Source organism: Lasioglossum baleicum, unplaced genomic scaffold (genome assembly GCF_051020765.1).
Source record: "Lasioglossum baleicum unplaced genomic scaffold, iyLasBale1 scaffold1647, whole genome shotgun sequence".
Classification (NCBI taxonomy): domain Eukaryota; kingdom Metazoa; phylum Arthropoda; class Insecta; order Hymenoptera; family Halictidae; genus Lasioglossum; species Lasioglossum baleicum.
In genome coordinates, this window is record NW_027470706.1 from 1 (window position 1) to 26,664 (window position 26,664).

Here is a 26,664-nt window from a genome sequence, read left to right on the forward strand (position 1 = left end):
ACAATCGTGCGGTTTAACCCATTCGCTGCCAGGAAAATTTCGAGCGTTTTGCTTTAGGCTTGAAGATTTTATTTCGAACGAATTCCATAGAAGTTAATAATATTTAGTTTGAGATATAGCGTTAAAATGGCGTTTATTTTTTCTAATAATTCTTAACTCAAACGAATAGAAACTTATATTCCGTGACAAATCGCAATCCACTACGAGATATCTCGTAGTTGGCAGTGAATGGGTTAAGAAATCTCGCGAGTATTGCTCGCGAAGGATTAATCCGCTCGAATTCCCGACTGACCTTTCTTGACGACGAACATGGAGAGGAATAAACGAAACGAATGGTGAAAAAAAGAAAGAAGACCGAAGAATGAAACCCTTACTATGGAGGAAACGTTACCTCGAGCCCTGTTAAACACCAATGGACGAACTGCGCGAGACGAAAAATCGAACATGGACGTGAAAGTCGATCGTGTGTACATTGTGCACCGATTCAAAAATCTGTGTGTGTTCGTTCACTTCGTATAATAACCTAAAAATCGAAGCGGGGCTTAACGCTAGAACCGTGGGTCCGGCGCCATTTTGTTTGGTCTGGTTCCTTTTCTCGTTACGTTGGTACTTTTATCATATCTAGTGATTTTTCGCGTGTAATATATTATATGTACTTGTAATAGAAATTAAACTATTGTATCTTGGAATATGAATGTAGAAATGTGGCGAAGTATAAGTATATTTCTTTCCTGGAATTTTGTAAATAAATCTCTGTAAGGTTTAGTTAAATTTTGTAGCTAGTACTTTCACATCGAGTTTATACCGAAAGCAGGTTTAGTTTTGGTGTTAAAAACTGCCTCGAGCATATAAGGTTTGGTGTATTTTTGCTGCCAATATGCCAAAATAACTTTATTACGATACCTGTATTCCAAGCATTTCGAAAATCTGGCCTCGACAGATTTGGCTAATACGGCCGTAAAGGATTTTAAATGAAATTATTAAAATAGAATAAGTGATTCCCTAAATCTAAGGCAATAAGAAGTAATTAATTGTTTGTAAGACTAAAGAAATTTAAGAGTGCGTAATGTTTATTAAAGATATATATAAAATTAAGAAAATAGCGCATATAGTGATCTCTAGTGGAATTCTAGGGAGAATGAAATTCCCAAGGTTCTAGCGTTAATTCCATGAATATTTGATATTTTGTTATTTTTCGTCTCGTGACTTGATTTCTACGATTCCTTTTGTACGAAACTTTGGTTTGTCAAACGTGATTTATTGAAAAAATGGACGAGAACTGTACGGTGCAAAAGAGCATTCTTTTCATGATTTTCAATCAATATCGATTTCTTTATTTCGATTCTTTTAACTCATTCGTGTGTTTTTTCTTTCTGTTGAAAATACTTTGCTGTAAATCGCAATATTAAAATATCATGGAAGAGTTATTTTGATTTCTTCAATTAGAAATTCGTATGGCAATAGCACAAATAATGGTCTGTGACCAATTATGTTACATTGTACAAAGTATCATTCCATGGTGAAAACACGCTTTTTCGTGTATATTTATAAATAAAATATCTACAAAATTTTATACGTATTTTGAGTGGTATGTCTGATCATAAAACAAAAACTCAAATACAAATTAACATCGTTATTTCTTTCCTTCCTTTTACAATTTTGATTCTCTTTCTTTGATGATATACAAAAACAAGATGTTTTATCGATTTACCACTAGAATTACCAACCTCTATCGCGTATCTAGTTATATTATATACAGAGGAATATAATTAAAGTGGTATGATAAAAATAAATACATGTACATGATTACGTTCCTTTCTCGATAAAAGTTAATATGAATCTTTACAAAATGTCTCGCACAATTTTTAGTAATTGCGAAAATAAAATCCCGAAAGCCGCCATCTTGACTAGTTTGGTAGTTCTAGTGACAAATCCTAGTTTGAGAAATAAAAATAAATGAAATAAATTTCGTAATTTGTGATACATTTTTCTCGACATTTGCGTAGAAATGAATGTAATATTTTGGTTGCCTGATCGAATCGTACGTGAAAGCTCATCTAGGGTATTTTAGTGCGCCATTTTCACGATAATTGGTTCGAGTGCATAGTCACGTAGAAACAGCTGTTCTTAAATACTGTTATCCCTAATTCTTTTTCATTTATTATTCGCAAGCAGTCTATTGTTGTTACTTAAAAGTTTCTGGTACAAAGCTGATTGTAATTATTCATTTACGATGTTTAACGAATGAGAGTGGTCTCGTGGTAAGCTTTACTTGATTCGGCATCGTCGAATTTTATCATCGAATGATGCAAGCGTTGAACAATGAAATCCTCATCGTGCATGCATGAAGAGGCAAGCAGAACGCGTTTCGACATTTATTAAAACGTATGGCTATTTGAAAATCTCGAGTAACGTACGACGAAAATAAAAATTCTAAATATTTCTCCTTAGGTCACACGTATTTTTAAGTACTCGAAATTACAGAGTAGCCGACACCAATGACGTAAAAAATCTCGCGAAGAATAATATCTTTATCGAACAGTTCGCTTTGACTGTTGAAAATTGGGATCGCTCCCAATTAACCGATTTAATCTCGAAGAATTTAAATTTTGTAATATTTTTTTATAATTACGAATTGTAATTATGATTGCATAACTCTGGATAGGTATAAAATATTCGAAGTAAATCGGAATCTAGAAAAGAAATTGAAAAAAAAAGTAAAGTAAAGGAGTAAAAAATTTGATTACAGATTAGCTTGTATTGAATAATTTGACGAATAAGATATTGTAAAAATCGTGTTAAGTGTAATAGTGTAATAGTTCGCATTATGTACTCGACTCATGAACATATTATATAAGGCTATCATTAGGTAGTAATAACCCTCAATTGATAGCATGAGGTCAAAATGAACCACATTACCTTTTCAGAGTGTAGCAAGCATGATACTTGATATACATGAACTTTTAATGACATAATAAATTTAGAATAAATATAGCTATTAATGTAACTATAATTAAACGGTGAATAAGTTAAAATATATTTTAGCTATCAATTACTAAATGTAAATTTAAGCGATATTTATTACAAATTAAAACAGCGTAATAAGGAATCGTCTGATTCATAGATTATGCAATTAGTAGATTAGACAATGTTAATACGTTTCAATAATTTGTATCATTATCTGTATATATTTGAGTGTAAAACAAAAAATGAAAAAAAAAGAAACATTGCAGAAACGAAATTCAATTATCTGATATAATCAGGTATAACTTATCTCAAAGACGTTTCTGCGATTAATAAATCACGAATACTCGAGTATTTTAACGTTGCAACAAATTTAAAAAATCTTTCAAATTTTTTAAACGCAAAGAAATTTGATTCATTTTGAGATTCGACTGTATAAAGAATCGAAACTCGATTAAAAACTCGATGCGTCTTAATTTGTCGAATTTTCACGCGAAAATAACTTAAAAATAAAATAAATATTCAATAAATAACCGCGTTTAGTCGATAACTTTTTCAAATTTCCGCGGGAACTCTTACAACACGTAACTCGATAGAATAATGTCTATCTCTTCGATTAAACGTTAAACGTAAAAAATTTACTTTCCGATTTTTTATCATATGGCACTGAAATACTTGAATCTTTCAAATATCCATACGTCTATATCTCTCAAATCATTTTTGTATTAAAAGATTACGTATCCTGTACGTATCAACGATAATGCATCAAATGCATGATGATATTCAACTTCTCTTTCAGAATGTTGTACGTTTGTCGTCAAGAAAAGCGTTAGAAAATTTGTTTCGCAACAAGACAGATCGAGAATCGAACAACGCGAGCGTCGTCAATAATTAATAGATCGCGGAGAAGATGCCTCTTCGAAAATCGAGACGCGAGTGAAATGAACCAATCCGCATGCACTGAGATTTCGAATAAGAAACATAATACTGACACGGACAAGCACGAAATAATAATAACAATAATAATAATAATAATATTAATAATAATAATAATAATAATTAATTATCGTCGTAACGTATGTACATTTGAATTGTCAAACGAGGACATAAATTTAATCATATACAAATGAAAATATTTATCCAACAAATACATACATATATATATATACATAGGTAGATAGATATATATGTATATATAGACATAGATGTATATATATATAGATACATATTATATAAATTATAATCACTTTTCTTTCAAATAGTCATGTAAAAAATATCGTGGTTTGATAACACAAGAATCACATTGCACGGAATATCGCTATTCTCGAAGTCATGCACATATCCCAACGGCACCTCGTAATAATTCTTATCCCGATTATTCATTTCCAAACCTCGTTCGAACAACAATTGCATCTTACTTCGGATAATTCTCGTATACAAAATGACGCGTCACAGTCCGTCGGCGCATCGCCCTACGCGCATCTTCGCGAGGGAAATTGGCGCGCGGCTTAAAAATCGTATCCCGTTTTTTACAAAAGAAGAAGAATAAAACGATACATCTACCTCGCTAATTTCTCTTATCTTTCGATCGATGAATATATCTTCTCTTATACATATATATATATACATATATATATATAAAAAAAAAAGAAGGGAAAATAAAGGAACACGAAGAAAGAAAAAGCACAAACAACAACGATCCGAGTTCCGTGGCACTGTTTCCCGTTCGTCTCGTCGAGAAACGGCGAAACTAAGTCTACCCCCTTTCTAAAGACACGTATACACCGCGATACAATCGCTGGAAGACTGTCCAAGGTCGACCGACCGTCGCCAAGCTATATTTCGATGATCGGCTAGTGGCGCCAAAAAATTGCAACTAATTACATTTGATTATATACATATACACCGTCTGCCAGTATACATCGAACGAAATGAATCTGTGTGGACGCAAAACTTCGTAGTCTACCAGTCTATCGACTCAAATCGGCCAATGTCAAAAAGTTGAACGACTCTATTCGCGTACGGTAAGTCGACTGTGAAAATACAACGTTTCCCAACGATCGTATCCCAATCTGCATAAACCTTAACACCGATCGATCGTTCGAATACTCTGTCGTCGTGTTCAATCGCGAAGAACGAAAAGAAAGAAGAAGAACGACGAGAACGTAAACAACGACGCGTTTAAAACTATACGCAACATGGTTAAAAGAGTAATACTTTACGTTTGAGATTATCTAACAATTCTCTTCGACGAACAAGAAAGACGTGGGGCAACGAAAATGGGGATCAGAGATCGACACTAAGGAAAAAAGAGTTTCGCCAGAGGAAACAGCACAAGCATAGTGTACGAAAGGAGATCAGGGAACGTTGGTTCCGCGTACAATGAAGAAAACTGTCAACCGACGACTCGAGAGGTTCGATTAGAAAATAGCTGCCCGCTACGTGTGGTCGTCGCTTGACTACGCAAACTATAGTCGATGCTTCTCGTGCTTCTCTAGACGATGGGCGGCAACTCTGCGATATAATATACGATATCTTTATGTTTTTTTTTTCTTTTTTTTTTCAACTTCCTCCCGTTTTCGCTCATTTTGATTCCCTTACGCGTTAATTACATGTAACTTGTATATACGTATGTACAAAAGCTCGGTCAGAAGAATTTCGCGTGGAATACATTCCGCGAGACGTCTTTGACTTTTTTCCCACCTATTTCAGAATTATTCGACCGTGCGTTTCTCGCGCCCTAACGATAATACGCGGCGAACGAAGGAAAGTAGCAAGTAAAGAGCGCACCGAAGAGAAAAGTTAACCAAAGGGAGAAGAAAAAAAAAAAAAAGGAGAAAAAAAAGAAAAAGGATGACAACAGATTTTCCCAATGGTAACAATGATGCACGATACTGTGATGCACGATAAAAGGAATCGCCATCGACGATGCGACGTTTTTCAATTAATTCATCGACCGTGAACTTTACTCGAGTCTGTGTATGTGTACGTGTGTGTATGTGTTCCTTTGTCTCTCTATTATTTTTTTCTTCCTTTCTTTCTCAATTTTTTTTCTTTTTTTCTTTATTTCACTACACTTTCTCCTATCGATCTTCTTCTTTTCTCTCTTTTTTTTTCGTATTTTTTTCTTTTTTTAATTTTCATATATATTGGTCCGACATGTGCTCTTTCAAAGAAAGGACCTATCCTTTTCCCTTCTTCTTATGAAAAATACACGGATCTTTGATATACACGTCACGAACGAAAACAAGAACTCCCGTGTTATGCACGTCCGCGGAATGGCGGTTGAAATTATTGAGATCGTTAAACTGATCCGGAAGATACGGAGAGTGTGTGCGTTTCGGTGCTGGATAACGCTTCTAACGTATATAACCGTGTCCCCGAGACCCGTCGCTCGAAACAGCTCTCGTTTCCTTTTTCGTCGATAAGAAACGCTCGTTACGTTTGCATAATACGGCACTATGTCACCGATAAATAAATCGCGTCTCTATCGATCGTACGATTTACCCGTTCCATCATTTTCATAAATCAGGAACGCTTTCGTATCACGTTCGATCATTTGCGAAAATAAACGCTCATTGTTAACGTTCAATACGAAATTATAGCACGAGGATAATCCGTACATCTAAGTTTTGGTTTAGCCGATCCAATCGATAGAAAATTTACGCGTACATACGTGTAATCGAATAGAAATTTTGCAGCACTTGCTGTTCCGTGTTCCGAGATATTTTTCTGCACGACTATTTACGCTTTTCGAGAAAGCTTAAATGCAGCGCGAGAATAAATATAACCTAGAAACTCGAATGTTGCGAGAAATCGAAAAAGTTTGCTTTTTCTATTGTACGATCGGTTAATGGGCGAATATTTTCGTAAAATCTCGTGACACTAGATATATATATATATATCTATTTTTTTTTTTGTTCTTTTTTTAATTATAGCATTTTCTTAAAATACGATATAATACTGCTACTAAACGTTAATCTCCAATTCATTATCCTACAACAAGTTCCACGCGGGTAAACACGATTTCTTAAACACTATAAAACAAAAATGAAAGCTCGAAACGAATAATTACATCACCCTATGAAACGCGACACCGTATAAAAACGACAAATAAACGTCACACGTAAAACCTAACCTCGCGTGTTCTTTTTCGTTACGTTATTCGCGGAAGGGGCGGGGAGGGGTGGGAAGAGAAACAATGCACCGATACACAATACGGAGGCTAAAAGTCTAGGATAAAAATCAGAGGGCAAAAAAGCAAACTCGTACCACTACTTGAAATAACAGAACAACGACTCGCGTAGTACTTGAAACGTGCAACGCTCGTTACTCTATCGTTTCCTTCAAAATTCTTCCCTTTTATTTTCACGAACGATACGCCGGCTCATCCAGCACCGTGAAGCACTTGTGATAGAAGAAAAGAAAAGAAGAGAACAGCGGTGGGGATAGATTGGAGGGGGACGAGGTAGAAAGGGGGAGTGTAGAAGAGATCAAGGCAGGAAGATAAAGGAAGAGCGGAGAGGGGACAGCGGAGAGGGTAAGGAAAGAAGAAGAGAAAGAAAGAAAAGAGATCGGAATGAAGAATCGACCGATCAATTCGGAACTGCGACTTCTTTTCGTTAGGTATACCTACGAGCTACCTACTGTACCTTACAATTGTAACAAGCTACAAAATATGTTATCACTATAATAATTAGGAGCTGCGCGAACATATGCACGGAGGCTTTATTAATCACAGCTTTAGTAGTACGATTAGTATCTCATAGAGCTGTACAATGACTAGCCAACATGAAGATCATCGCTTTTCTCTCGTTCCCATTGCACCTAACGTATATCCCGAAATAAAACACGCGGCAGCTTTTTCCTCTTCCCTTGTCGCTAGGAAGGGACCGAAAGAACGCTGCGCTAACGTCTTTCTTCCGTGAATGTATATATGTATATATATATATATATATATATATATATATATATATATATATATACATACATATATATTACGTTCGACGTTCGCGTGGACCTAAAACGAACGGAAAGGAAAAAAAAACCGTGGGGGCGAAAAAGAAGAACGTCCCGTGTTCCCTCTCTACCTTTTCCTTTTTTCTCTTTTATCTCGCTTTTCCCGTGCTCGCAGCTCTTTGCGAGTAAAATCAGTCTTGCCCGGTGACTTCGCGTCTCGTTTAAATCAAAAGCCTCAGGCATACGCGCGCAGAGAATTGTTCTTCCTCTTGTTTCAGCGTGAAGACTAAAAAGATAGCCGAGACAAGCCTACGATATACAACAAGGAGGTTCGAGGCACGCTAGCGCGAATATTCTTCTCTCTCTCTCTCTCTCTGACTTTTACTTCTTCCACCATTTTTCTGTTTTTTTTTTCTTTTTTTTTTTCGTTTTTCCCTTTTGTCCCGTTTCGCTCCACCGTTCCTGTTATTTTTATTCGTCCACTTCCCCTCCCCCTCCCCCCACTCCCGCCCATTTCCTTTTCGCTCTACCAATCTTTGCCCTTTAGTACGCTTCGATCGACTTCAGACTCGCGTGTACCTTTTATTCCTTTTACCGCTGTCGATTCGAAACCTCTTGGCGCGTACGCGTGCGCGCTCGTGCTCGCGCGCACCCGATCATCTATTTTCGTGTATCGTGAAAACAAATAGACACATCGCGCTGGACCCGTTACGCGAAAATTTCGAAGGAAACGAAAACTCCCTACTCTTTCGCGCATTGTTCTTTGACTCGCGGCTGTCATGGTTCCCCCGCTTGCTGTGTCTAAGCATATTATTATTATTATTATTTTTTTTTTGTGGCGTTAGCGTTAAAAAGATCGACAATAATCGTAATAAACAGAACGTTAATGATAATAATAATAATAGTAATGATAAGAGTAATAGTAGTAGTAGCAATAATAATAATAATAATAGTAATAATAGTAGCATAGTAATAATCGTAACCGCTAAAAACTAATACCTAATAATAGACAAAAAAAAGAAAAAATCAACAGCCCTGCTATTACACTCCTAGTACTTAGAACTTACGATCTGCACATCCGCTCATCGTTTTATAATACATCCATATGTATATGTATACGTATGTACAATATGTATCTTGTGTGTACAATACACTTCGATATGTGAAAAGTAAGTACACCTATGGAACTGATTCAAAGCTGTACAGTAGTCCTACGTGATAAAATGTATACCGGCACCTTGATACGCTTCTATTGTTCACAGACACGCTCAAAGATGAGGTATGCGGAAAAATTAGTTCGAGAGGGTTAAGGTAAAGATAAAACGACATAAGAAAAGGGGGGGGGGGCGTGGAAAAAAAATTAAAAGAAGAAGAGGAGGAGGAGGAAGAGGGAAAAAAGAAATGAAAATTTAAAGCTAAAGAGAAACCATGACGACTGGGATACAGGCCCTATGAGTACACGCGCTATGCATGTTATCAAAATAAAATAACATTCGCATGTTTCTAAGGATAATAATAATAATAACAGTTGTAGTAGTAGAGGTGGTGTTAGTGGTAGTAATAATAGCGAGAGTAATATATAGTTGAGGAGATGCGAGTGGTGATGGTGGTGGTTGGTAGTAGAGTAAGGGTGATAGTATTAGTAAGAGTAGTAGTACTAATAGTGTAGTAATAATAATAATAGTAGTTGTTGTAGTAGTAGTAGTAGTAGTAATAGTAGTAGTACTAATAGTAGCATTAGTAACAGTAATGTTCCTGTTTTTTTTTTTTAAACTTGTTTGTTTGTAAAAGAAATAGTAGGGTGTCTACCAAACACCTTCGGTAGAGACCAATGTCCGTTAAATTCTGATAGCTAGATCGCCTCGTGACATTGCTTTCTTATTTTTTTTTTCCTCGTTTTGATATCATCAAAATAGTAAACCAATAGTTTAAACGTTGTAGATAATAATTACTATCTATATCACAGATCCAAGTGACTAAACTCCTTTAAAAATATAATATAAATATGTGTATGTGTAATGGTTCGCGCATAATATATATACACACATAGATATATATATATGTATATGTACTCGCAGATGTGATTGAAAAACAGGTAAATCAAGAAGTGCGGAAACTTGGAAAACTCGTGTAGAAACGTTCGCGCCGTTAGTTTATGCTAACATCGATATACCACGACAGATCCAGATAAAACGAGGAAAATCCACAACGATCGAGGAAACGTCCGGGAGTCAAACGATCGTGGGTCGCGTGTATGTGTATCTGTATGTTTGTATGTATGTATGTATGTATGTGTGCGTGTGTGTGTGTATAGTGCACGTCCCTTCGAACGGTGCTATTTAATTCTCGTTAAAATACGCTCGTCAACGTAGAATCCATTAAATGGACCAAGAAGTATCATCGGTGAGACACATGCAAAACGGTAATCAATTTACAATTGATCCACTCATCGTCCGTTTTAAAAAATCGAAATAAAATCGGTGCGTAAAAATTCTTTAGTATCGTTAATCCACGATTGTGTAAGCATCCGTCGTGATCCAGAAAGCGGATGCTCTTTAGGCACTTTGTTTAACCAGCACCATTAAATGACACGCGATCGAAGAGTCTGCGTTGTTGGGGTGCTCGCGCGTGGCGAATGGTCACTCCGTTCGTGGTAAAAATCGTCATTGCTGGCATAAACTGACTTATTCATTGTTGCGTTGAATATATTCGGGGTACGAGATAGGAGAGCTGGTATTCGAGTACTGAGCGTACAGATAAAGCGCAGGGTGAAGCCCTGGCGGAGGAATGCCGCGATGCAGTTGCTGCGATTGATGATGCGACTCCGATGAATCTATGGGGGATGATATTTGCGGATAAAGTTGGGAGTTGAGGCTATCCAGCGAGCTGGAGGAGCCTGTCGTTTGGTAGACACTCTGCGGTGTGGTGTGCTCGTGAGACACAGGTGAATTAAGTGTGAATGGCGAAGACGCCGAGGTGGGACATACTACTTGCTGCGGTGATTGATGTTGCGGTAGGGACTCGGACACGTTGTCATCTAAACACTAGTTGGTAGTCTGCGGATGTAGCAGTGGTAGAGGAAGTTGAAGATTATTTTGCTTGGCTAAACTTGCGATCTCAGCTGCGATGCCTCCTTTAGAACCCGCTAAGCCGTCCAACGACGAAGGTCCTTCGCTGTAGCGTAAATCACAAACTGGACTCTCGAACCCTGTACCTGGCGTGCCACCACCGGTACTCTGGGGCGTAGGTGGATTGTGATTGGTACTGCTTTGATTCATATCACGGTGTACTCGGTTTTGATGCCGTATGAGATAACTGTCGCGTACAAATGTACGTCCGCATATGTTACACTCGTACGTGGTACTTGCAGTGTGGGTACGGATGTGTATTGCGAATTGACTCTTGGACGTGAATGTGAGAGAACATCTGTCGCACACTAAAGGCTTTTCGGCAACGTGACTCCAACGGTGTGCTGTCACATAGCTTTTCACTGCAAAACGTTTCTGACAAATATCGCAGGCATATGGTCTTTCTCCTGTATGCACCCGTTTATGAGTATTAAGACTGCTCTTCTGAGTAAACCTTTTCAAGCACAGCTCACATTGGAAAGGTCGTTCTCCTGTGTGCGTCCTCATGTGCACTTCCAAGTATGGCTTCCGGCAAAAACTTGCTTCGCATACTGTACAATGATATGGTTTGTTGCCCGAATGAAGTTTCATATGTACATAGTACGATGAAGCAGAAGATAGCACCTTGCCGCATACCTTGCAGGGTTGTGGCTTTGACCGTGAACCCTCTTTAACTGTTTGTTGCCCCGTCGACTGACGGCTTGGAACTTCTTGTTGCACGCTCTGACTCTGCTGTTGCTGACCCTGTTGCGTTTGTTGTTGACTCTGCTGTTGAGTTTGCTGTTGACCCTGTTGTTGGTTTAGTTGTAGCGTTGTCTGTTGCTGGGGTTGTAAATGACCTTCTTGTTGCGACAGGTCTTCACGATCATCGGATAAATTCACCATAGAATTTGAACCATCCGAACGGCTTGAAGCAACAGAATAAAACCCGATGGGTTCGCTTTTGATTTGTTGTTCAAACATGGACGTCATTATATCAGTCTGTTGCTGCTGAGCCAGCTGTTGTGACTGTGGCTCCTGCTGCTGCACTGCTTCTTGATGGGGGAGCAGAGTCAGGTTGCGCTTGACAAGCTGCTCATATCCTGCGTACCAATCCACCTGCATGACAGGGAACCTCTATAAATCGCCATTTATGACACTGGTTGTGGCGCAAAAATTTGCGACGATGTAGGTACACTCGTAATTCCGGTATCATGCATGCCCGACTCATATATACGCGTGTCAGGTTAGACCAATCGCTTTGACATTTATCTTTGACAAGTGACAGAAGGTAGCTGGATGATCAGCTGATTGCATAACTTTTACGCGAAGCACTCGAAGACGGTACGATGCCGTCGTCAACAGAACGTAACCCAGCAGTGAGCAACACGGGCAACTCTATTTTTAAAAAAGCGACGGGAGAAACGGCGGAATATTTTGACTGCGAAACCGGATTCTTCGTAAGCGCTTCGCAAGTGGGGGTCGCTTTTGCTGTAGCCGAGCAAGAAAGCAGCATTCTACGAACCTTTGCTAATGTAGTGGTCCGGGCTAGGGTCGAAAAACGTCACGCCTCATCGAGCGCACGCCTCCCGTTCTCGAGCGGCTTCACGGACAATCACGAAACATTTGTACGGCCAAATTGTTTTTCTCCGACACAAAATATAAGATGGCTGCTACTATATTTCGCGACCGTCACCTATATGCACTCCTACAAACACACGCACCTAAGTACCGACGGACGATATTCGCCAACTTTTCTAATTGGCTGCCCTTCTTAAACCGCGAATATTATGCTCTACCACGACCAACATCGCACTTCGAAAACCGCTGATTGGATCGATCTCTCGCAAAGCTTTATTCACCTGTTTGATTTTATGCATATTTAATGGACAAACTTCCTCGATATAAATAACTTTAATCTCTTTCAATAGAAATCGAATTGTTTGTCAAGTCAGTGGATATTTATTCAAGAATTACGTATAAACGTAAATTTTCTTGTCAAAATTCAAACTTTTATTTCAACTTTTCGAAATTCAAAATTTATATTTATTTGCGAAAGAAAATATACGATTCGAGATTTTAAGATATAATTCACGAAATAAAGAAATATATAGATGATATGATATATATACGATTCGTTTAAAAGTGAAAGTTGAATACTTTACCATATAAATCATATTTATAATTGAAATTTGTTAATAAAAATATAATCGTTTATAAAGTATTCGAGTATTATAAAATATTAATTTATTCTTCTATTTTTACGTATTTTTCTTTATATTTTCACTACAACTTTGTTAAGTCAATTTGGTAAAACAGTGTTTATACGTAAATGTAATATCGATAATTAATTTTAAATGTTTACTAAATTAATTCTGCGCAATATTTTAATACGCGATACAATACTAAACGCGCCTTGAGTGACGACATTCTAGGAACTATTAGGCCCTATCCAATGTAACATTGAACTCTTAATACTCGAATATAATGTTCCTAAAAAAAGCAGGCAACCAACCCGAAAACCTGTGTTAAATATATTGAAAGAGCAATTCATTTATAAACATTACTGCCTACTAAGTACACTTCGAGATTCATTGAAAAAGTGTAAAGTTTACTACATAAGCTAAACATTAGTAAATCTAATTCTAATCTATAACATACAATTAATAGGTATGCTGAAAGATATACTTATACGAATAATTTATAAAAGTAATATTAATATCTTGGACAATATTCGATAATATCGATAATCTCTCATTGTAATTAGTATATTTTATATACGTTTACTTTCATAATTTTTGAAAAATTATATCCATTTTAATTGTAATAGAATATTGGATGACTGGTAGTTTTTAATTTTTATATTATTGTAAAATAAAATTTTATTTTAATTATTACCAAAAGTATTAATTCATGTATCAAAATTTTAGTTTAAAACATGGCTGTCTCATCAGAAGGTGTAATGAATCCTGGCCTCAATGATCCTGTAACCAAAGCAGTAGTTGATAATATAATGGGAAATTTACCTACGAAGAAACCCCTTGTTCGGTGTGATGATTGCGACCTTTCATTTACCAGTCAAACAGTATTAGATACACATTTACAAGGAGCACGCCATGCTAAACAGGTTTGTATTAATGAAACAATAAAGAAAAGAGAAACTAATTAAATACAAAAATAAAAAGTTGAAGTATGAGAGAACACACATACAATAAAGAAAGTTACTCATAAATTCTTTCTGACATGAAAGAATATCAGAAATCAGAGATGTGGAGACATATACTTGTTTTACAGATTAGATCCAAAAATATAATGGCATCTCTTGAAGAAACCAAAGTAACATTTACAAAAGATGAAGAAACAAACGGATTGAAATGCAATGTGTGTAATGTGTGTCTAAACTCAATACAACAACTTCAAACACATTTGAATGGTATTTTGCGGATTAAGATTTACTTGAATCATTTATATATTTTATAATATATTAAATAAATTTTGTTTCCTGTAGGGATCCGGCACAAAAAAAAAGCTGTGAGAGGTAATAAACCTTATATGGTACGAAAAATGCTACCATATGGGTTTAGATGTAGTCGCACTATGTGTATGGATAAAATAATAGAAAAGAATGTTATTATACTAATTTATTGCCTACTTTTGTTTATATTTGCATGCGTACTATTCTTGCTTAGTTTTGCTTTTCATTTGTTCTCAATAAGAAATTAATCGCTTGCTATCTAAGAGCTTTAATTCACCAGTCGCTATGAAATGCTTAGTGATACTTTCATGTTTGTTGCACTTTATGCGTCACTAGTTGCTATTTATTATTTATTATTTATTATTTATTTATTATGTATTTATTGTTATTTATTTCCTTGAAACTAAAACTGTATATTTAGTATTCATTAGTGATTTATCCTTCAGCATAATGTCAAAATAATAACTCGATTACGAGTTGCCCAGTTATAAATAATGATTAATAAAATTAATGTTGTTTACAAAACAATTCTACTCCTTTTCAGTTCTATTGTATCCCTTTCATTAATGTATATGTAAATGTATTTTGCTATATCTTCTAATTTTATTTTGTCAATAATTATAATTTTTTTTCCATAAAAATGTTAAAACTGACTGTCAGCTTGTTTCTATATAATATCATATATAAATTTTTTATATGCTATTTATACCTTTTCCGACCATTTAATATAAATAAAGAGATAAACAATTTGGTGTAGTTATTTATGCATATGAAGTAATATTTATTTTCAAAAGGTCAAATTTGTTATATACATGCATAGACACATGTGTATCTTCAAAATTTTACGATGCTTTTTCGTTAAAAATATTTGTATTAATGGTTGCTTTTTCCATAGCATGAATGTAGTGTTCAAGCTGATTTATTATCACATTTAACCGCTTCAGCGGTTGTGATACATAGATAGTGTTGATCGCACATTGATGCTTAGGTGGGTGGGGTGGCAAAGATGTTGGCAGCGCAGTGACATCTACCACCATGAATATCCAAGAAAACTCAGGACCTAAAGGCGTATCACTTTCGTGCAGTATGTGTAACAAGATCTTCAATTCTGTGGCACAATATAATGTGGTATGTTATATTTATTAGTAAAAGAATGCAAGTAAATATTACCGATCGTTTAATAGTAGAATATCTTTTATATTATAGCATATGACATCAAAAAAACATACTGGTAAATTAAAACAAGCAAAAACTCAAAAAAAGAAGCGATTCTTCCCATATTGGAAAAAAACCTAAACCTGGTGTAAATCCTAAGAATCTTGTTCAATCGTTATCAAACAACTTTGTATCGGGAGGTTTCACAAATCAGACATAGGGATATAACATAAAAGGAGGAATATGTCTATTTTAATACACATATGAATTATTTAGATATATATATTTTATTCTTCATAAAAAAAACAATTTTTTTATTTTATGTTGCTTTAAATATTAAAATCAATTTGATATTTATACCTTGGTTACTTAGAGATTTACTTACGTATATAAAATATAAGTACACACACAATGTCATATAATTTTTTAATTTTTCATGACGATTTAAGATTTTCTTGTGTTAAGATATATACCTCCCTGTTCGCACTATTTCTTGAGAAAGTAAATATGTGATTGAATCTTAATTGGTTTAACCAACAATTTTCCATTAAATGTATTTAATGATTAATAAATGTTTGAAAAAAAAATTGTACAAAATGTAGTTATCACGTTAGAAAATAACATATGATTTGATTATGGACAATGTCTTTAATATTAGTTGAAATAGTGCAAAAGGGTATGAATGCATTGTATGAATGTATATATGTCCATTTAAAAATTAATGGAAAAATATATGATATTGTAAGTAATAATAACTTATAATCCCTATTAATCCTATAAATAGGAATTCTATTTCCCTTTTAATCTATTGTTTCAGGCTGAAATTCAATAACATAATTATAAACCAATAACAAGATATTAGGTTGAGGAAAAAGAAATCCATTTAAAATTATAAAAATAATGGATTTCTTTTTCCCCAACCTAATAATGATAATTAAGAAACAATTGTCAGCGCCATCTATAATGTTGAACCGGAATATAAGTTTCTAGTCTAAAATCATAGACAGCGCTGACAACTGTTTGGATTGGGGAAAAAGAAATCCATTACTTTTATAATTTTAAATTGATTTCTTTTTCCCCGATAATAAATTATATTAGGTTGAGGAAAAAGAAATCAATTTAAAATTATAAAAGTAATGGATTTCTTTTCCCTCAAACTAATATTTTAATTATCATATAATATTACCTCTGTCGTATGTTTACTTAATAAACGACGCATTTCAGTATTCTGTTTTCGTAAAGATCGGGTCTCAGTATTTAATTGATGTCTCTCCTTCAACACATCATAATACTTTTTAAGACCAACTAGTAAATTATCCCATAGTCTTTCTTTATCTTGAGAAAAAATATTTCGATAACGTTCCCAAAATTCGGTTATATCTTGATCAGTTATGTTGCGCGATACTGTAGTTTTCTCCTTAAATGTTTTTTTATCAGTTGATATTTCGTTCTGAACAAATTCATACCTTTCTACAAATTCTTTTAATGCACTTGAAACATGTTCAGTTTCAACTGTCAATAAGTGGCCTTTGTCGCATGTCAGTAATCGTTTCGTAGCCCCGTCCTCTACAAAAATAAAAACTAATAAGTAATAATAACTACACAATAACGGATAAAGATTAAAATAATTTATCATTGAATTTTATTACGTGATATATAACTAAATACCACTGAAATATGTTTTCTTCAATGAATAAAAAGAATGAAAATTTCAATAATAGATTAGCATCTAAGCATAATATAATAGCGATATAATCGAACATGTAATTATTAAATAGTAAAATATAAAAATTGATTTGCTATTTTGATAAATTGATTAGTGAAAATGTTACATACTATCAGTAACCTCGATAATGCCTTCAGATACACAAGTCGACACATTTACAGACGGTATTTCATTCGCAGGAGATTCTTCTTCATTTCTACTCGAAACAGTCTCACTTTCATGTTCATCTTTTACGGGCAGCTTTTCACAACAAAGTTCCCCTGCCACAGCTGCCACTAGCTTAACTTCGTCCCTGTCGAGACTAACGCTGCCACAAACGTCCGGTAAAGTACATCTGAAATATTTATTTTCGACATCTTTATTACAGTTTTATTTCATTTTATATTAAACCTATAAATATCTTTTAAAGATAAACAATATTCTTCACGTACATAGACGAAGAACTTTCCGTAGTTTCTTCAGACTGTCCACAAACACTCGGTGTGCTTACAACTTTAATCGTGCAAATGGGACAATGTGCATATGGTAGAAAGAAGTTCAATAAAAATTGAAGTTCCTTTTCTGACGTAATTTTTAGTGCCTATAAATTCAATCACGTTCATATATAATTTATAACAGTGTAATTGCGTATACAAGGATATTCACCTCGAATACTTTATCCAATCGAATCAGTAGCTTATCCTCTTCGGCGTAATCAGAAAGTAAATTCTTTAAAGTATCTTCGATAAGGTAATCACAATGATCGGAAATCAATTTAAGAATGTGATTCAATAACCTTCGTTCTAAATTGATCTCTTCTAAACTAGTTGCTGGTTTGTACGATTTAGAGATCGTTTTCCTTTGTTTCGTTTCCTCTCGCTCTTAAACCATAAACAAGAAAGTTTATTGATTTTATATCCCTTCATAAGCGAACATTGTTTTTCAAACGAATGTTACCCGTTTTTAAGGCACACATCACACCGCAATACGAGGGTAGATCTTCTTTCTTCCATAACTGTTCTTCTGGCGGTTTCCATTCCATTATTAACAATTGTTCGTGTATAATTCTATCTGCCGTTAAAATCTGAAATATACAGTCATCAAACAGAACTATTCTCATTAATTACACATTGTTACCGTACCTTGTCGATCAATTCGTTCGCAGTTTTAATATTCATGTCCCATATTTGCATATATTTTTTATCGTTGATGCCCGCGAGATAGTTGGATTTTTCCTCTAGGTCTAGTATAGCTTGGTGCATCTTTAACATTTGATTCGTGAACTTTTGAATTTCCGCTCTCGACGATTCTTCCAAGCCTGAGTAAGTTTTTTTTAAATCATTAATAACATCCTGTAGTCTGAAATGTAAATATATTTAACTTATCCACCATTTAATCCTATTAATTTCGGAAACGTTCGATGGTAATTTAAAAATTATCAGATTATTTATTTCGAAATAGTTATTTTAATCCTGGTATATACACACTTGTTAATCTTTCTTTTCTGCTGATTCTTCACTATAGTATTTTCTTCATCGCGTCTCTTTAGTACTGCATAATTATAATCTAATTTCTCGACGTTCATCATACAAAAAGCTTTCATATTTTGCACTTCCTGCTGAAGATTTTGTATTTCCAGCTCAAACATGATCTTTTGTTTCCTAAATTCTTCTTGGTGCTCTGTCATCGCTTTCTGCATTTGCTCTTCGTACTCACGCATCACTTCCTTTCTCTTCTCCCTCGCCTCGAAGGTATCATCTTGCACCTTCTTAAATAACACGTTCCATTTTTCCAAAGAAGATTCCAAAAGTATTTTTCGTTCCGCTTCAACTACGTTTTCGATCAGTTCCACTTCACAGCGATAAGCTTTCGTCATTGTTTGTATCTACACAGAATGTTTTGAAGGTTTACAGATATTTCTATTTATTCTGCTCTTTTAGATTCCATTATCTCTTAATCTTTACTAATAATACACTTCATTTTTAGAGGTCTCACCTGAATTTTATATCGTAGCAGTTTGTATCAGTATTGTACTACTATTATATTACTTTGTATCAATATTGTATTAATATTATATAAATATTATGTTAATATAAAAATAGTTTATCATATTTGGTGAAACTTCTACAGATTAATGACCTTTCCCTAAATCAACTTATTTTTTCCCATTTTTTTTTATACTCTCTTTCTGTAATGTTCCCCTATTTTTTTACAATCGTTACAAAAAGCATTTTGAATACAATATTTAATAGGAAAAAACTATTTCACCTATAGTTCTATATATTATACCAAAGGTTTTTGATAATATGCCAGAAATAAAAATTTTTAATTTAAGTTTCACTACCCTACTGCTACCTCCCTTCTAAATTTCATTTTGATCAGCCACTAGCAACTATATTCGCTATCTTTTTCCAAAATGTTACAAAATATCAAATATTTTATTATAGCTTTTAAAGTCATAAAAGATATCCAATACTTATCGAGCAAAATAAAATTTTGAACTTTGAAAGATTTGTAGTCATTAAACTGACTTGATTCTCCATTCTTTCGATAAGCAAATCGATATCTTCGTTTTGTTTCTTCACGTCTTCAGCGAATTTCAAATCGGCATTATTCAGCTCCTGTTTCAATTCCGCAATCAAATCATCCTTTTTGTTCAATATCTCGAGACACTTGGTATTTTGAGCCTCCAGTTGATCGTAAATATCTAACGGGTGTTTAGTTGCAAGAATATCAGGCCACTTGTCTGTAATCTCACGATACTTCCCTGAACATTTTTTGTCTTCCTCTTCGAGCATCGCGAGTAATCTCTCTCTCGTCTCTTGCACCTCTTTCCTTCTTTCCAATTCCTTCGCATCGCTTGCCACTCTAATGCCAGCGACCTATAAATACATCGATGCGTTATTATTTCGATTTTTATTACCCGTTAGCGACAATAATGATACAATTTGGTAAACTAAGGTATACTTTCGAAAACGACGTTTGAAATTCTGTATCGAAATGTGCAGAATGGTCAAACGATGATGAGAAAGTAACGATGTTACATTTACAAGTTATATTTATGTTATTCGAGATATGTACGATATTCTTTTTAATAAAAAATTAAACTTGAAACATAATTCGTGCCACTTTTACAGTATTTTTATTTAAGGATAATTTCTAACGAAAATCGTATTTTACTTTATCTTACTGGTTGATTTCATATCGTTCTGAGTAATGATTTGTTGATGATACTGTTATAAGAATTGATTTTACATAAATTAAATTAATTTGAAATTTATATGCAAGCGAAATGCTAACAATATTTGTCTTATATAAATTATGTCATATATTTGTTAATTTCCAGTGTACCGGATCCTGTATTGCAAAATTATTGTAGGTTTGTATAAAATGGTAATTGATGGTGGTAATTTAATATATCGATAACTCGCGAAATATGACCATTGGTGATTCAAATTAGACGTACCACTTCATCACCTTCCGCGGTTAATTTTCCAAAGTATCTACGCTCTCAAGAATTTGCTTCTCGACTGGAGTTATTTCTTTAATTTCTTCAGCCTGGGCTTTTTCCTGTCTAATATCACGAAATGATTAATTAAGCTTCCGTCAAATCGTATTATAAATAGTTATATAAATATTTTTATCGATAAAAAAAATTATACTTCTTTCAATTAAGTGAAAAATAGATTTCAGATTGGAAGAAATTAAGCGTACAATATGAAATATATAGAAGTAACTATTATTATTTTTTTTAATTTGAACAAATTTATAATTTAAACATGTTTATTAAATTTTATTTGATCCTTACTTGTCTCGAGCTTGTAAACGTCGTTGTACACGAAGTCTGCGTGCCAGCTTCCGCTCATTTGCATCAGATGATAAAATAGATGGTTCTTCCGAATGATCTGAGATTTCTGAACGTTTTTCGTGCAACGACATGTTCCTTGTAACTTATAAACACAAATATATACGTGATAAAGTATATAATTAAAGTTACAATTGAAAAGTTGAATATATGTCTTAATTTAGTGCATATGAGATTTCAAAATTTGCCCACAACGTGAGAGGTTATATATTACTGTTGTATAAAATCTGACAATGATAGAAAGTAATTACGTGCCCCAAATTGCATAAAATAAACAGTTTTGTTTGTTCGATGAGGAATTATTTGTATTTACAGTTGGTAAGTGCTATATTTTTAATATTTATTTTTCCAACAGATGGCTCTGAGTGCAAGTAAAATTATGATCCGTAAGATATTTTCATTGGAAGCTGTCGCCACCGTCACTTACACGATTGAACAATATGTTTAATCACTTTATAAATTAATAAATAATGGTATAAAGCATAACAAAATGTAGTTTTAAAACATTTAATTAAAATTTTATAAGATTAAATTTGAGATATTAATGCTAAAATGAAAATCTTTTTTTCATAAAATTGTTACAGCTAATTTGTTGATTTAACAGTGATTTATATCAGCATTTTGTATATTCTTCATCTCATTTTAACTATTTATGCATTAATGATTTTCTTTCATAGTATAGCATAGTGCAATAACTAAAATGATATTTTTTGATAAATTCAGAACACAGGAATCAGTTTTTGAACTAAGCCTTTTATTGCTATGTATTTTATGTGAAGAGAATAACAGTAAAATATATATACATATTGAATATGAAGAAAAATTTTATAATATATTTTGTACTTTACATATTCAATAGATAAATGCATTAAAATATAAAAATAAGTCAAATAATTAAACGTTTACACAATCATTTACAGAAACATTACATAAATTATGTACATATTCGTTTATTTAATAATATTAAATACATGGTACAAACATCACATCCGACAAAATGTTCTAACAAATATATTAAATAGTCACAATATTTTATATAACCTGCAAAGTAATACATGTTTATTTAACAGTAAATACTACCTAAAATTTAATGCAGTGAACATCTTTATATATGGTCACTATACGTTTGGAGGTATCTATAAATCACCGGTACAGAACACGCAATAGGCGTTTCTCGTTCGAAATGTTCTGAGTACGAAACAGTCATGAAACTGCCTTCGTTTTCGGACGAAGCAATTCGAGTGCGACGGAAATCGCTTTCTCTAGCCTCGATGACGTACTCTAACCGACGAACGGATGTTTGGTATTGTCGCCAATAGAGTTAATGTCGTATGAGCAAACCGCCGTGAACCATTAAAAGAAGGTACGACTCGTAAAAGACAAACGAACGGTAGGTCTCGTGAATTCGCAGCCACTAGATCGACGCCATGAATCTACGACTTTGACGCGATTTTAGCGGAAACAAGATGGAGCAAGGCCAGGCCCGGCTCAACGTACTCTGACGCCCATCGCAGTTGGAAAGTCATTATTCTCATATCTCGATTGAACTTTGAATGTGATAATAGCGAAAATAAGTGCAATACAGATAATTCCATGAAACTGAAATTGTACATCGTATTAAATATCATGGAGTATAATTTTTCGACATATTGTTTCAATGTTAGTTCATTACCTATTTTTCTCGTTTGTATATTTTCTATAATAATTAACGTAGTACATATTTCTTATAGAAATATAAAAAGTTATTATTAACGAATTGTTGCCGATCTATACATGCGACCAAACAAGAGAGCTGAAAGGAATAAAATTCTTTCTTTCACCATACCTCGTTCTATAACTATGTCATTACTGTATAATCTCTAGTTTTATCATAGTAGTTCCTATCGTGGCATTATCAAACAAAATCGAATTGTATTTCTTGTATCACGATACTCCGTGTCCAGGATATTTACACACAAAGCGCACAGACTGGTAAATATTTTATTAGCTTGTACGCGCCATCGAACCGACGCGTTTGTTTGATCGTTACTTCCTTGATTAAAGAGCACGTCACAAAGTTAAGTACTTTTATTTTCGTAATAATCCGATTTTCCGTCTTTATTCTTGGTAGAAAGTACCGATGCCCCGGGTAATTGGCTGCCCCTAAACCGGCCCTGGAGAGAGCGGGATGGAAAGAGAAAGAGCGTAGAACAAAGATGGCGGATGAGTGGCGACGGCGGAGGAGGTAGAAGGTAGGAGGAAGAGGACGAAGAGATTACGGAGTAGGAAGAGAAGAGGAGAAAAGAGGATGGGTCTGCGGGGAGCGGGGCAATTCGTTAAGAGGGGCAGGGGAGAAGGTGGTTGGCTGTAGAGGGGGGCGAAGGGAAGAGACGAGAAAAGCCGCGAGGAGAGGTAGCAAGAAGAGAGATAGACCCGGCTCGAAAGGGACGAGCGCGGCTAGGGGGTTCGGGTTAGCTCGTTCGACCCGTTATCCCTTCTCTCCCGGAGTCCCGAGTTCTCCCTACCTGTCCTTGCTTCGATTCGAACGAGTCCCTCCACTCTCTCCCCTCCGGGGACGTACGAAAAGTTTCCCCCACCAAGGATACACTTCACCGGCTGGCGGGCGACGATCGCGATTGCAAGCCGCCGCTTTTCGAGGTAGACTCGTTTCGTTCCCCTACGCGTTGTCCCCCACTATGAGGCCAACAGCGATACTAGCCAGCGAGCCATACTACGCTCCCGCCACGGTGACGTCACTCTGAGTAGTGTAGTGCAGTGAGAAGGAGCGAAGCCAGCTCCATCCGCGTTACATGGCCCGAGTGAACGAAGCGAGTGCGTTTAAGACGTACATATACAAGCGTGCATCGTAGCGATCGAGTTGACGAATATATGATTAATTTGTTCTATTAATGCACGTTACGTGACACGACAAGTTATTCGAGCGCGAAAAAGATAAGAGGAAACCGCGCCTCGCTTTTACCGAAAAATATATTCAATGTATAATTCCATTAACGAGGTTCGAGCGGCGGTAATAATACAGTGATGTGAAAGAAGCGAAATACGCGCGCTGTAAGTGAAGTAAGCGGAGGAAATTCAGAAGTAAGAAAAAGGGAAATAGTAGTGTGTCGTGTGCGCGGTAAAAAGAGTTGCACGTTGTAATATTTAGCAGGAAGAAAAAGCAACGGTTTTATCGTTTGTAGATCGATTGTTTTTTTTTTAAGTGGGGTTTCCGCGAGAGTTTGAAAGCGTATCCGCAGCCTCTTCGTCGGTGTTCGGCAAGAAAACGGGAGGCGTTCGGAGTCAGCAGGCAGATCGACGCGAGTGTGATTATGCTTGGCAAATATGCGTTGGGATGTATCGCCCGCGCATTGTGCCCGGTGTGCTTGGTGTGACGTGTGATTAACCGCCTTTCTTCATACGCGATTCAGTGGTATACGATGTGGTGTTCGGCGACGGTCCTGATCCTTGTAGCCGTTGCCATCAGTGGTGTCCACTATCGAGGCTCCTCCTCCTCTTCTTCGTGGTCGTCGTTGTCGTCAGCGTGCGTCGCGACGCAAAAATTTTATCGCGAGAGCTCCGTAGCCACCCTCTTCTGTTGGCCGATCGTTCCACGGCGCTGCCCTGACGACAGCACTCGTGCTTGGGGTCACCACCTTCCGGCTAGTGACTAGTGATAATCTGTTTGTTGCCAGTGATTAAATTGGGAGTGTCGAAGTGGGAGGAAGCTCCTTCCTTCGTCGTGGAATACACGTAACGGTTTCTTCGTTTCTCGTCGCGTGTGTGTCGCGAGCTACACGAGAAAGTTTCTTCTCGTCAATTGAATAGGAAATATCAATTGTGTCGTATCGAATCTATTATTTACTTATTGATTTGTCGCGAAACGAGCAAACAGCGATTCCAAGAGATCCGGCAAAGAGAAAAGAGGTTTCCTTTAGCCGACCCGCTGGCGGTATTGAATATCGGTGGTGTGGTGAGAGTGTGCCGTGATTAGCGTCGGGCGAAGTTGTGTGTCGTTGTACAGTGCCGCCAAACGATACCACAACATCCGATCCCAAATGAAGAGTTCGGAGCAAAATGGTTAGAGAGACACGTCACCTGTGGGTTGGAAATCTGCCGGAAAACATCCGAGAGGATCGCATACGAGAGCATTTCAAACGGTGAGTACGTCTTTTCTTTCATGATCCTCCTATGCCTTCTAATAAGAAGCAGCCTTACATAACTGTACATACGCACCAAGAATTCGACAAAATTCAAGCACATCGTTATTTCGCCTTGCTTTATACTATAGCGTGCACGGAACTTAACACTTCATTTTCCGTTTACCTTCCCGGTACCTGTGTCGCTCACAAAGCTAGAGGACACGAACCTTGGGACGGACCTTTCGAAATATTTCTAATTTACCCATGAATCGTGAAGCCCCGCAAGGCCGACCGAAAAAAGAAATATTCAGGTCCGCGTGTACGTTTAAGCACAGGAAGTGGAATGCCTTTATTGTTGTCGCAGTCTGGGCAAAATTTTACGACTGTATGGTCGTGCCTTCGTAGCGTCTGCCAGGCTTTATCCCGTCGGGTCTAGCCAAGCCGGAATCTCTACGGCGTTGTATACAATCTTTCATGACCGGTTAACGAACAACCAAAGGAATGTCGCGCGAATCGGCTTGTTATTTGTTATTTTGTTTACGTGTTTCTATAGCAAAGCAGCGGTATTATCAGTTTGATAAAATCGGAATTCAGGAACACGCGTAAGGTGTACGTCGATGTTTTTAACTCCGTACGTAGATCGAGGATCCTGCACGCGTATATACACACCCACGTCTCACATACACACGCGTACACAGCGTGCGTTATACGAAGAGCCTTGGCTCTGTCTCTCCTCTCGTAGCGTGAGCGCGCCGTCATTTGTTTTTTCCCCGAAGTAATAATAGCTGAGGACAGCCATTTTGAGAGCTCGCAGCGGCACGAAGTTATTGTTCGACAGTGGCGCTCAAACCGTGGATCCTCGAACAGGGCACGCCTTTCGTGCGCCTAGAAAAGAAAGCGTCGAATAACTTGAAAATAGATCGTAAACTGATATTTTTGCTATTCCAATAATTTCCCAATTACTATTTTCTACATTTTGCTGATAATACCATTTCTTTTAATTTTGACTTTTATCTATGAAACGAAACGTTACAATGTCTTACCGAACGATTGAAACAAATGCTGAATTTAATATTTAGATAAATAATTATTTGATTAGCTATTTGTTATATCAAAATCAAGGGTGAAACCTGTACGATTTAATATTATTAGGAAAGTCTTGTTTTTAGCGTTTCATTTTGTCACAATGAATTATTACAGAAATTTGAAAGCATTTTTTTCTTAAATATAATTTTAATATTACCGTGAGGAAAATTGCGTATTATTTTCATATTTTATTATGAATATTTCTTATTGTCTTTTAAATATTTGTTGAA

The 26,664-nt window shown here is 35.7% G+C and overlaps 3 protein-coding genes across 3 annotated transcripts; 1 reads left to right on the forward strand and 2 right to left on the reverse strand.

Moving 5' to 3' along the window:
• Positions 1-10,967: 10,967 nt before the first annotated feature.
• LOC143220834 (uncharacterized) lies at positions 10,968-12,155 on the reverse strand. The gene has a single exon (XM_076446412.1). The coding sequence runs from the start codon at positions 12,153-12,155 to the stop codon at positions 10,968-10,970; it is 1,188 nt and encodes a 395-aa protein (XP_076302527.1).
• Positions 12,156-13,968: 1,813 nt separating this feature from the next.
• Positions 13,969-15,801, forward strand: LOC143220836 (zinc finger protein 346-like). Its single transcript, XM_076446414.1, has 5 exons — positions 13,969-14,157; positions 14,325-14,463; positions 14,539-14,568; positions 15,494-15,633; positions 15,712-15,801. The coding sequence occupies exons 1-5, from the start codon at positions 13,969-13,971 to the stop codon at positions 15,799-15,801; spliced, it is 588 nt and encodes a 195-aa protein (XP_076302529.1).
• LOC143220835 (dynein regulatory complex protein 1-like) lies at positions 15,446-21,304 on the reverse strand. Its single transcript, XM_076446413.1, is given in 12 exon segments — positions 15,446-15,532; positions 16,847-17,226; positions 17,497-17,720; positions 17,818-17,966; positions 18,032-18,246; positions 18,323-18,449; positions 18,508-18,724; positions 18,853-19,250; positions 19,897-20,247; positions 20,832-20,860; positions 20,863-20,939; positions 21,174-21,304. Coding segments are annotated over 12 exon segments (2,385 nt in total).
• Between the last annotated feature and the right edge of the window lie 5,360 nt (positions 21,305-26,664).

What these genes read in the sequence shown, in the direction of transcription:
- LOC143220836 (XM_076446414.1), top strand. Translation starts at nt 13,969, where the DNA reads ATGGCTGTCTCATCAGAAGGTGTAATGAATCCTGGCCTCAATGATCCT. An exon ending in CAAAAAAAAAGCTGTGAGAG is followed by an intron (nt 14,569 to 15,493) that starts GTAATAAACCTT and finishes ATTGATGCTTAG; the next exon opens with GTGGGTGGGGTGGCAAAGAT. An exon ending in CTGTGGCACAATATAATGTG is followed by an intron (nt 15,634 to 15,711) that starts GTATGTTATATT and finishes TTTATATTATAG; the next exon opens with CATATGACATCAAAAAAACA.
- LOC143220834 (XM_076446412.1), bottom strand. Translation starts at nt 12,155, where the DNA reads ATGCAGGTGGATTGGTACGCAGGATATGAGCAGCTTGTCAAGCGCAAC.